Source organism: Thunnus maccoyii, chromosome 14 (genome assembly GCF_910596095.1).
Source record: "Thunnus maccoyii chromosome 14, fThuMac1.1, whole genome shotgun sequence".
NCBI lineage: Eukaryota > Metazoa > Chordata > Actinopteri > Scombriformes > Scombridae > Thunnus > Thunnus maccoyii.
The window spans coordinates 30,933,408-30,945,924 of record NC_056546.1 but is presented as its reverse complement, the minus strand read 5'-3'; the positions used below and the strand labels follow the sequence as shown (position 1 = coordinate 30,945,924).

The following is a 12,517-nucleotide window of genomic DNA, read 5'->3' as shown; positions in this document are numbered from 1 at the left end:
GCTGTCACAGAATAACACGTGTGTGTGTGTGTGTGTGTGTGTGTGTGTGTGTCCTGCAGGCTCCGGTGCGTTCTCCAGAACAGTTCAGAGCTCTGGGGCTCAGTGCTCCATCTGGAGTGCTGTTGGCTGGGCCTCCAGGATGTGGAAAAACACTGCTGGCTAAGGTTCCCCACCATACCAACACACTTATAATTGACTTAATATTAATACATTTAATATCAATTAAACATTTCCTCTGACACTTCAAACAGTGCTATTTAAAATGTTTTACAGTATCTAGTATTGTATAATTATGTATCAGCTTAGCACACAAAATAATTGTAATTACAATATATTCTAAAGGTGGATTTAGTAATTTAATATGTCTGTCTGTTGTGACTGATTTGATTAAAGTAATTAAATAAGGCAATTCATGTTTAGTTTAAACAGTATATCGAAGAAATGTAATTTTTTTAAAAAGTACTATTTACAGTATTTACAGGTACAGTATTTACAGTAAATGTATGACAAGGTATGGGAAATGGTAATGGTAATTATTCAAAATTACTATGGACTATGTAATATACTGAAAATGACCTCGTTTCCAGCTACAGACAGAGATGCCTTTATTTTGAAGTTTCAAGGAAATAACCTGCCCTATGCTTCAGACTTTAGTGTGTTCGAGATGTGAGATGCAAAGTCTGTTGTTAACTTCCCTTTCTGTAAAACTCCAGAATATTGGCAAGCAAAATGTTCAGTTTGAACGACAGCCATTGGTCATTAAATGAAGTTTCCAAGACTGTTGTCCAGTTGAACTCTGCCGGCCACTCCTTCTGTACAGTCCTCATGTACATTCTTCACTATAGTATACAACAGTTCAATTACTTTGCTTCTTGAAGATATACCTTTGCATTACCTCTAAGTCTGCTATGTTTAGAGCAGCTAGACATGTTTAGTGACAGGGAAATTATTTTTATACACACAGTCACAGCCGTGAGAAACCCAAACCATTACTTTGGTTGCTGTGTTTATTTTCACTTGTGCATAAATTGCAAAGAATTTTCTGTCAAGTCACATGACAACATCACCGTAGAGTCACCAAATGGTATCTCTGAAGAAGTTCACATCGCAATTTATTTGTTGTAAATTTCCACAACTCCTCACATGTCCCATGTTACAACAGCGCTGTATCTCTTTAAATCCTGGAGGACACTAGATGTCTTCCCTCAGTTAAGAAAGTTGCCTTAAAGTCAAACCAAATAAGTGAGAATTCCAGGCTGGGTTTCTAACTCTGTGACTCTTAATAAATACAGGCCCAGATGTCAGCAGGCTGTGTCCTCAGAGAGTGTGTAGCTGCTGAATGTCTTACTGTGTCTCACTGTTTGTTACTTTGGCGTCTCCTGACAGGCAGTGGCGAATGAGTCAGGACTCAACTTCATCTCTGTCAAGGGTCCAGAGCTGCTCAACATGGTGAGTCACTTAGCTGCAGGGTGGCAGTGCATTGCTGTGGAGTTGGATCACAGTGAAGCCAACAGACCACTCACTTGTTATCTCAAACTACATCTATAAAATGTCTTAGACACTAATCCCTTTTATTGTTTTTTTTTCTTATTTCTGGTATTTATTTTCTTTATCTCCTCTCAGTTTGTGTTGTTCTCTTCACATCCTTTCACGTACTTTCAAATGTTATAAATGCATACATCACCTATAGCAAGAAGTCATCACTGTTGTCGTTCACCACACCAGAGTCAGAGAGGGCTGATGTTAGAATCAGCTGGTTGCATTAACTGATGTCTCTCTGTTTTTTGTCTGTGCAGTATGTGGGAGAGAGTGAGCGGGCTGTCAGACAGGTCTTTCAAAGAGGACGCAACTCTGCTCCGTGTGTCATCTTCTTCGATGAGATCGATGCTCTGTGTCCTCGCCGCTCAGGCCATGAGGTGAGAAGAATGGACTTTATGACTTAGAAAGGAATCCATGATTCTATAATGCAGCACACACCTGCGTCATGAAGTGTCATGTCAGTTGATGATGGTAGCACACACTAGAGGCATCATAAAGACTATAAAAGCAGTCAGGGTGTAGCGATCAGCTATCCCTACCACAGGATGCCCCCATCACACACACACACACTCACCCAGTCTTGTCTAGGACACGCCCCACTCGTGACCCAACCCTTTCATTCACCTTTTCCTGAAGTGATGATGTGGGTACGTGAGAGAAGATGGCGCGGTACTACTGGGGAATGGCTGTCAGCATCCGGCTTCTTTGTTTTTTTCGGCTAAAAGTCCACGTTGCAAAATTCACCAAGAAAAATCAATCTTGGTTGTTATTCACCTCTTGGAGCAGCGGCAGATACTCTCTTGTCTGATGTGGGAAAAGCGCGACTTGACTTGACTGAACAGGACTCACGTGACAAAAAGGTACTCTGGTAAATCCGTGAGAAAGAGAGTTTTATTTCCTTATTGGTGGGTTTTCTGTTTTTCTCATTGCTGAACTGAACTGAACTGTTATTCTGCATTGGAAAGAACATTATTTTGAATATTATTTCATTTTATGGGTTATTGGAGAGGGGAAATGTGGATGGTTTTTTGGGGTTGTTTTCTTTTTGCTGCTGTGGTGTTTTATTGTTTGTTGGCCCACACTATAAGTTTTGCTTGTTGGGTAGGTGCCCTGGAGGGTTCAAGCTGTGAGTGTTGTTTTCATGCTCTATACTTGAATCCTGCGTACGGTTGACTTAACTAAAAATATTGACTCTCAACTCTGAGGAGAATATTGTTAGGCGCTGACGTAACTGGCACCCCACACTGCCAGTCGTACCGTTACAACGGTATAGTAGCCGGGATGTACTGATCCAGGGAGCCATCAATATCAAATGTAGCTTTTTCTGCTTTTCCAGTGAGTTGATGTACATTCACATTGGGAAATAAGAAAGTGTTGTTTCCAAACAAGCTGACATCACTGGTGTGAAGGCTCACACAGAATAAAATGTTTTTGAATGTTTGTGGTGCCCTTAACAATCAATTACAATACACAATACAGCATACAATAAAAGCTCTTGGATATGTATTTATCCAAGTGTTGGTCATGTAACATTTCCATCAAATCCTACAAATGTTATCATCAACTTTTCAGTGCTTATCTCATGATTCTTCACTGTAATTATTAATGTTTGTTCTTGAAACAAAAGGATGGATGTGAACAATTTACAGTCAAAACTATATATTTAATACATTTCAATGTGAAAATATTCTTATAATCCTACAATATGAACAACAGACAGGATAATCATGTTAGAACCTTATTCTAAAAATGGGACCAAAAGTTATATTTTTGCTATTTCAGCAAGTACCAAAACTGGAAGACTTTTCAACAGGCTTTTATCTTCTAGTTTTTAAACCAGCCAAAAGATTGAATATCCTCTAAATGTGAAAACTAGATTTTTGATCACATTTCCAGTAGCTTTAAGAGCAACCCACTAGTTGGTTTTCTGCATATGATCTACTGTATTATTGCATGTTTTCCACAGCTCGTTCTGGAAGTGACCTGGTGACATATGTGCTGTGTTTGTTCAGTCAGGAGCCAGTGTGCGGGTGGTCAACCAGCTGCTCACAGAGATGGATGGCTTAGAGACTCGACAGCAGGTCTTCATCATGGCTGCAACCAATAGACCAGGTACGGATCTAGCCTCAGTCAGTCCTGAACACCTCAAAGACACACTGAGGCCTCAACAGGGTTCCCACTCTTTTCAACAAATCATTCAAGACATTTCCAGGACCTTTTCAATGACATAAGCTGTTCTGTAAGATGGGGATCACGTCCTAGACTAACAAGTAAACAACTAAAACATTCAAGATTTAGTTTATTCTCAGTATTTGCATACACAAAAAAAACCAAAATGCTGTTCCTCTGAGCCCACAGCAGTACAACAACAACAGAAAGGATGAAGATATACTGTATATCTAAAACTTCCCTTTAAAACAATGATAAAAACATATATAGAGAGAAGCATTTAGAGAGAAAAGTACATGTCTCAGTTCGATGTAGACAGCTGGTGCATGTCAACAAGTGACCAGCACTGATGGAGGAGTTATATGATCCATTTTGCTGTCCAGAGAACGAACATTAGGCAGCATGATTGTTGGAGCTGCCGGTTCGTATGGGTTAGCAGTTAGCCTAGCTTGCACTCCTCTGTGCTTGCCCTGCTTCGGCGTCCTGTCGCACTGCTTTCGATGTTTCCTCTCCGGCGCAGCTCCACACATGGACCACACGCCGTGTTCTCCTTTGGGTCGACTAGGCGTAGCAGACCAAGCACAGTCAGCTGATTTAGCTCCCAGCCGGTATTTCTCATAGCAAAAGTCTTTGTTACGAATGTCTAAAAGAAACTGATGATGATAGAATATTTTCCTTGTACTCCACATGATGACACAGACGTAGACGTAGACATGGACAAAAACGCTGCATAGTCGGAACAAGGAGAGGCCGCCGCAAACATTGGTCGAGCCGCCATCACACCAGTTCATGGAGAGAGAGAGAGAGAGAGAATATACCACCAACAAGGACCCCTTAATTTCTCCTCTGGTCTTTACAAAATAACTCTTCTGTTTCTCCTTTGGAATGTTGGTAACAGTGGCAGTTAGCAGTTGACAAACACTGTACTTTGTACGCCAAATGACCGTACCATTTATCCACAGCAGATGTGAGAAGAATCCTGCCGAGAGTGAATATGAATAATGCTGCTGGGCCTGATAACATCCCTGGCCATGTACTAAAAACATGTGCCAACCAGCCAGTTGATGTTATTTCTGACATTTTAACATATCACTGTCACAGGAGTGTTCCCACCTGCTTCAAGAAAGCCACTATCATCCCTGTACTGAAAAAGTCTATGTCTAGTCTAAACAACTACTGCCATGTGGCATTCACTCCCATTCTGATGAAGTGCTTTGAAAAACTGGTTCTCAAGCACATCACAGACAACATCGCAGACAGGCTGGGCCTTCACCATTTTGCATATAGAACCAACAGATCCACAAAGGATGCCATCTCCACTGTCCTCCACTCATTCTTTGCACTCCTTGAAAATAACACCTACATCAGAATGCTGTTTATTGATTTCAGCTCAGCATTTAATACAATCTCCCCCATGAAACTGATTGGAAAACTTAGCACTCTGGGCTTGAGTACCACACTCAGCAAATGGATTGGACTTCCTCACAAACAGACCCCAGACAGTTCGGATTGGTGGTCACACATCCTCCACTCTAGTGCTCAACGCCGGAGCCCCCTAAGGTTGTGTGCTCAGCCCCCTCCTATTCACGCTGTACACCCATGACTGCAACCCCCGACATGGAGTGAACTCTGTTGTGAAGTTTGTGGATGACACAACCATCATCGGCCGGATTTCAAACAATGATGAGAGTTCATATCAGGAGGAAATGAACAATCTTGCAGAATGGTGCACAGAGAACAACCTACTGCTCAGCAAAAGCAATTAGCTGATTGTTGATTTTAGAAAAAAGGAGGCAAAGACACATAGCCCACAGTCTACATCAGTGGAGCTGAGGTGGACCAGGTGAACAGTTTTAAGTTCCTGGGTATCAGCATCACAGAGAACCTGTCATGGACATCACACATCTCCACCCTAGTAAGAAACGACTCTTAACTTGACTATAATCTTAAGAAAGTAAAATTCCAATCTCAAGTTATTGTTAACTTTTATAGAGGAGCAATAGAAAGCATCCTGACTGGAAACATCACAAATTGGCATGGGATGTGCACGGCTCTAGACAGGAAGGCTCTGCAGCAGTTGATTAAAACTGCTCAGAACATCATCGTTACCCAAATACCAAGCATCAGTGATATCGGTGAGGAGAGTGACTTCTGAGATACAGAAGTATCTGCTGTCGTACAGAGCAGCTTCTTTGCTCAGGCGGTGAGACTCCTCAATTGAACCTCTGCACTACAACATAAAAAATAGTTTTATTTTTATGACTTATAAATAATTTATTAATCCATTTATATAAATTCTGTTTTTTGTGAGTAGCATAAAGGGACTACAAACTACATTTCGTTATACAATCTTGTAAAATGACAATAATAAATAAATCTTGAATCCTAGGCTATTTCCACATACATTTTCATGTTCCTACTAACTACCCCACATACCATTATGTTTCTATGGAAATGACTGAAAAATGCTATTACGCCTTGTTTTATTCTTATTATTTTTATGTCCATTAGTGGTAGAGAGTTCAAATATTGGCAAAAAATTAATGAAAGATTGTATTTGAAGAAAAAATAATGATTGATACCATATGGATGCAAAAAATATATATACATAAAACATATACCCTCAGTATTTCAGTTCAGTCATACTGAGAACATGTCTTCCATCCTACAAAGTTGGGTGAGGCTAGGTATAACACTTTTCAAGGTATTAATGCCCAGACATTTTTGAGAGTGTAAAAATTAAGAAATAGGCCAAAAAAAAGGGCCAAAAAATATAGAAACATTGGAATAGAAAAAAAATATTTTACAGTCCTTAGTTTTGGGACCCAAACATATAGAAAAACTTTGTACAAAATCTGAGAAGGTGCTGCAACCACTTTCCTGGATTCTGTCTGATTTGACACAGAATGACCCATAGCCTGAGTTTCAGTTGCAGACGGTGCCGCCGCTCCGCATACGCAGAGTACGCAGAGCGCGTGGGGCCTCATGTACCAGGCGGAGCCCCCAAAATTAAGGTTGATAAAAATGTCATGATAATTATCACATTATTACATTTTAACGCAAATTGAAAAAAATATATATATTAGTTATGGACAGGCCCACCGTTGTTTTTTTCATTGTATGTACCCTATCACTCAATTCAAGCAAATTAGATGTTATTACCTAATATATAAAAAACAGCGCCGCTCTGCCCCCTGTTCTCTACCATCAGACACTTGTGTTTGATACACTGAATTAGGTGAGTGCACAGACGCCAACCCCCAGGCGGCGCCATCTTGCTATTGTTCTAACCAAGACACTGTGGTCACGTCCACCATTTGGTTCTCGCGTGACGTGACTTCTTTCTGTAGTCACGTCCGCCATCTTAACTTTCATGTGACGTCATCGCACCAGGTTACATTGCCATCTTGTCGCCCACATGAACAGGAAAACAGCTGGAAGAATTGTATTTTTTGGGCATTTTGCAACCTGTAACGAGGATGTTTAACTAAATTCAATATTTGTTGTTCTTCTAAACACTTAACAGCTTTCTCTGTTTTGTCTCTTGGCAGATATCATCGATCCTGCCATACTGAGGCCAGGTCGTCTAGATAAAACCTTGTATGTGGGTCTGCCGCCTCCAGCAGACCGCCATGCCATCCTGCTCACCATTACTAAGGTAATTGTTAACCAGAGAAACCAGAGAGGGCCCCAAAGTTGATGGAAAGTTGGAAGTGAAGTTTCCCATAATGTAATTGACAATGAGCAGGGAGAGCACTTCAGTGGAAGCCACCGTATCAAAGGTCAAGGAAATACAACTGCAGATATGCCACTGTGGCTGGAAGATGGTGACTTCAGTCAAGAAAGACGCATTAACGTGAATGCAGAAGCTTTATATGATAGACTGGACTGGACAGATTGACAGAACCCTGACACTGGTGGCAGTGGGGTGTTGGAGGGGCAAACCTGCAAAGCAGCATAGACTGCAATGACAGCAGAGAGCCTTAGAATAGACTGAGGGGAAAAAAGGTGCCTTGGAGCAGGTGGAGAGGGTAGTAGCCAGGGACCCTGCATTGATCAGCCTGGGGCTAGTGGGAAGGACATGAGGGAGTTTAGAAAAGGAGAAGATCAAAGATATAATTCATGAATATGGTGTGGAAAAGTTTGCTGTTTTTGAGAAGAAAGTAAAGGCAAGTAAGGTCAACATCAGTCCCTGGGCCTGATGGTGTGCCCTATAGGTTTTATAAACATGCTCCAAATGTGTTGGCATGGGATGTGCACGGCTCTAGATTTTGTGGAGGGTTATTAGGGTAGCGTGGATGAAGCAGTTTATTCCTATTGCTTGGTTAAGGGCAGGAGGGAAGGAGAAAAGGAGAAAGATTCTGTTGATGTAGGGCAGTTAACATCTATCTGTCTCTTCAATGAGGAAAGTAAGATCTTCTTCAGTGTTGTGGCACAGAATTTGTCCAGTTACATAGAAAGTAATAAGCTAATTGACACCTCAGCAGAAAACCAACTGGATGTTTGGATCACACAAGCATGATCTGGCATCAAATTCAGTCTGCAAATAGTGAAAGAAGAGACTTGCATGTCATGTTCTTAGATTTAGCAAATACTTTTGGTTCTTTTCCAGATAGTCTATTGTGGGAAGTATTGTAGCACTTCAAATTACCAGACATAGTCAAAGGGCTAGTGAGGAAATATTTTCAAGACATTCAGATATGTTTCCCAAATGCAGAGTGGCAGTGGCGGAAGTTAGACATAGACATCATGGCAGGGTGCAGACTTTCACCATTTGTTTTGACCATGGCAATGCAGATTATTATTAGGGCATCTAAGTGGGTCATAAGGGGAGAGATGGTTCAGAGAAGGCAGCACTTACTACCTGAATTTATAGACTTGCCTGCATTCTTACACTCTCACAAATTCATATTGCAGCCATGTTCCTTTATTTGGTAAAACTACCTACCTAATTACCTACTTACCAAAAAAAACAACTCAAACCTACTTACCTACCTACCTCTCAAAAGTTGGGACACACATTCCCATTCCCTTCAATGACATGGATGGGGCTTGAACTGGAAATGGGCAGAAGTTGGTATTTTAAGCCTGAAATTGATATGGGTTGCTATATTTATTGTTTATTAGAAAACTATTTACAGAACAGCCTAAGAATTGAGCTTCAGCTCAATGTTTTTGATCACAAGAGTAAGGGAACTATAGCACAAGTGTTTTTTATAAACTTCAGTGAATCAATGAACACAACACATGTAGTATTTAGAATTGTAACAGGTTTGACACTTTTAAATGCAGAGGGATGCCAGTCAAAGTCACGTCTGACAAATAATTTCTAATTATAAAATAGAAAGAAAATATACATATACACACACATATATACACATTCATTCATTCATTCGAACTGCGGGCGTTGCGGTTGTGTGGCGTGTCTTAATAAGTACGCCACCAGGGAGCAGACAGAAAGGTTTGATTGACAACGTGCCCGGAAAAAAACACTTCAGACTATCTTTATAGACAGAGATGAAATAGTTGTTTACCTCCTCAAGTGACTCCAGGTGGATGTGTTGTAGGGGGGGACCAAACCTCAGCTGGAGCAGGATGTCAGTCTGGAAGAGATCGCCCATGATGAGCGCTGTGACTGCTTCACGTAAGTCCTCTGACACTGAATATATTCATACTGTTTCTCCTGCTTTTAGTCTGAAACATGATCTGGATTTGAACACTTGTGGTTGAGGTGGACATGTGTGTTTGTGTGTGTGTTTGATGCAGTGGAGCTGACCTGACTGCGTTGGTGAGGGAAGCATCTGTTAATGCTCTGAGGGCCTACCTGAAGTCCCAGCATTCCCCAGCTGCTGCTTCTTCTGGTAACCGAACTCCTGCTTCTGCATACCTGTACGGTGTTGAGTATTTAAAGAGTGAACTGGAATGCCATATGGGTCTGGAAGTAATGATTGGAAAGATCCCCATGCTTTCACTTCACTGTCGAGTTCTGGTTGTGTCACCTAAATCTAAACAGAATGAAATTATACTTACATTAAATAACATTAGGCATGTTTTGTCTTTTCAGACTCGCTCTTTATTTACAGATAGAGGGGGTTGGGGTGATTGATATGGTATTCTGGCTCTTTCCATTAAATGTAGTGCCAGAATTGAAGGAGTTGCATTCAACACTGATTAATCACTTAATTATGATTGTCATGTTAATAAAGTAGTTCAATCTTTTTTTTTTTTTTTGTTGGCAAATTAGGATCAGGTCTGCAGCCAAGACCACTTCAGTCCACATTAAGACCAAAATAACATATCAGTGCCCATTCACTTCTCTTCACCTTGTTGTTTTCTTTGTATTCATAGTGAAAAGAGTCGACTGATTAAATGTTTGAAATGTGACAGGAACAGAAATGTCGGGTGAGATTGAGTCCTAGATTGTAGAAATAAATTTTGAGATCGAGACCAAATTTAAATTCTATAGCCTTTTTTAGAATTGTTTTAACTTGTAACTCTGTGTTAACCCATCCCACCCTGGACACAGACTCTTTGAACTTCTTCCCTCAGGAAAAGACTGAGATCCATAAAAACCGTGTTTCCAGAAGCTGTTTCTCTACTAAATAGCTGAATTGTACTGTCATCAAACTGGACGTTACATTTTACATCACTTGTTTAATCCCTGCACTTGTCACTTTCATATACTTCATCAAACTGGATTTTACATTGTACATTGCATTTCACCCTCACTGTCATATGTTTAATTATTATCTGCACATGTCAAATTTACATTTTGCATTTGTCACTTTCATATATTTCATACACTTAGTTTCTTCTATTCGTCTATTGCACAGTCCATATTTCATTTGAAATTTTACATCCAATTTCACAACTATTATAATTCAATTCAGTAAATAGATTTTTATTTATTATAGAGAATTATTATTATGGGGCGGCTGTGGCTCAGGGGGTACAGCAGGTCGTCCACTAATTGGAAGATTGGCGGTTCGATTCCCGGCTCCTCCAGTCCACATGTGAAGTGTCCTTGGGCAAGATACTGAACCCCAAATTGCTCCTGATGAATGTGCCATCAGCATATGAATGTGTGTGAATGGGTGAATGTGGCTTGTAGTGTAAAAGCACTTTGAGTGGCCGGAAGACTAGAAAAGCGTTATATAAGTACAGTCCATTTAATATTTGCCATATCGTTTTATTTCATTATTCATTATTACCTTACTTTTGCTTTATTTTTATTCTTGTTGCATTAGTGGGAGCAAAACCCAAGACACATTCTTTGTATGCTTGCATAGGCTAATTTTATTTTTATTTAAACCTTGTTCAACCAGGCAAGTCATTTAGAACAAATTCTTATTTACAATGGCGGCCTGGCAAAAGGCAAAGCCTCTTGAGGGAAGGGGGTAGGGTCTAAAAAGAAAAGTAAAAAGTTAAAAGACACAACAAACATTGCATGTGACAACAAGTATTACTTAAATGACATGCAGTCTAACACACAAGCATCGGGCTGGTAGCTAGCAGAAAACAGTATCAGGCAATTCAACAACAGAAACAGGAGTAACATACACAAGCAGTAAGACAAACAGGCAAAGCAAAACAGCAGCAGTAAGAGAGCAAGAATATGCATGGGACAACAGTAAGCAGCAGATAGACAAGAGTTAGTTATTAGTTATTAGTGGATGGGGAAACAGCTGCATGTGTCCATAATAGAGTCCTTGAAAGCTGAAATTGTCCAGTTTTAGTGTATTTTGCAGATTGTTTCAGTCTATGACTGCAGCAGACCGGAATGACAACCGACCGAATATGGTATTTGTTTTGGGAATTTTCAGCAGAATATGGTGAGCAGTACAGGTGTTGTAGGCAGCAGATATTTGCAACAAGTGACACAGGTAGGGGGGAGGACAGACTGAAGAGGGTTTTGTAGATAAGCATGAACCAGTGAATATCACAACAGGTGCGTAAGGATGGCCATTTGACAGAGGAATAAAGAGTACAGTGATGTGTTTTGAAAGTGGCATTTGTAGCAAACTGGATTGCAGAGTAATAGAGAACATCAAGCTTCTGGAGTGCACCCTTGCATGCCAACCTATGTATAACATCACCATAGTCTAACGTGGGAAGGGTGGTCATTTGAACAGTTAGTTTAGCAGAGGGAGCAAAGGTGGAGCACATTCTGTACAAGAAGTCCATTTTAGATTTGACCTTAGACTGTAACCTGCTGCTATGGTGTGAGAACATAGACTGTGTGAGAAGGACAGAGTGCTGTCTAACCAAATACCCAAGTATTTGTGTTAAGTCAAGGATAGCCCCGCACAAGGTCGTGATATCTCGGGCTGGAAGAGACACAGAACCCTTCTTGGCAAACCACATGATTGTGGTCTTGGTTGTGTTAAGCAGGAAGTTTATGGTGGAGAAGGCCTGTTGGACCTTAAGGGAGCTATCCTAAAGTGATGTAAGAACTGCATCTGGGGAGGGACCAACGGCATAAAGGATAGTGTTGTCAACATAAAGATGGATAGGTGAGTCTCCAACAGAATAAGCAATGTCCTTTTATATATAGAAAATAGTATGGGACCTAGGATCGATCTGTGGGATACACCTTTAGCGACAGGGAGAGGTTTAGAGAGGAGTTGTTCTGATTTAACATGTTGCACCCTATCTGTGAGGTTGTTGGCCGCCGCCGCCGCCTGACTGTGCTTCCCTCAATGGACTGTGTCACCCCAACGGTCCCGGTGTTTCCTCCGCAGGCTCCACTTCACTCAGCTGCTCGTCAGACCCGCTGCTTCTTCCCACTTTAATCCGAATAATAAACCGG

At 40.9% G+C, this 12,517-nt stretch overlaps 1 protein-coding gene across 2 annotated transcripts in view; it reads left to right on the top strand.

Moving 5' to 3' along the window:
* The window catches only part of nvl (nuclear VCP like), a 34,569-nt gene that overhangs the window by 18,618 nt on the left and 3,434 nt on the right, over positions 1-12,517 (top strand). For both annotated transcript variants that reach the window (XM_042433609.1, XM_042433607.1), the window contains exons 16-22: positions 60-164; positions 1,387-1,449; positions 1,797-1,916; positions 3,552-3,651; positions 7,260-7,366; positions 9,276-9,352; positions 9,475-9,569. In XM_042433609.1, the coding sequence (XP_042289543.1) occupies positions 60-164; positions 1,387-1,449; positions 1,797-1,916; positions 3,552-3,651; positions 7,260-7,366; positions 9,276-9,352; positions 9,475-9,569 (667 nt within the window). The remainder of the gene's footprint in view (positions 1-59; positions 165-1,386; positions 1,450-1,796; positions 1,917-3,551; positions 3,652-7,259; positions 7,367-9,275; positions 9,353-9,474; positions 9,570-12,517) is intronic.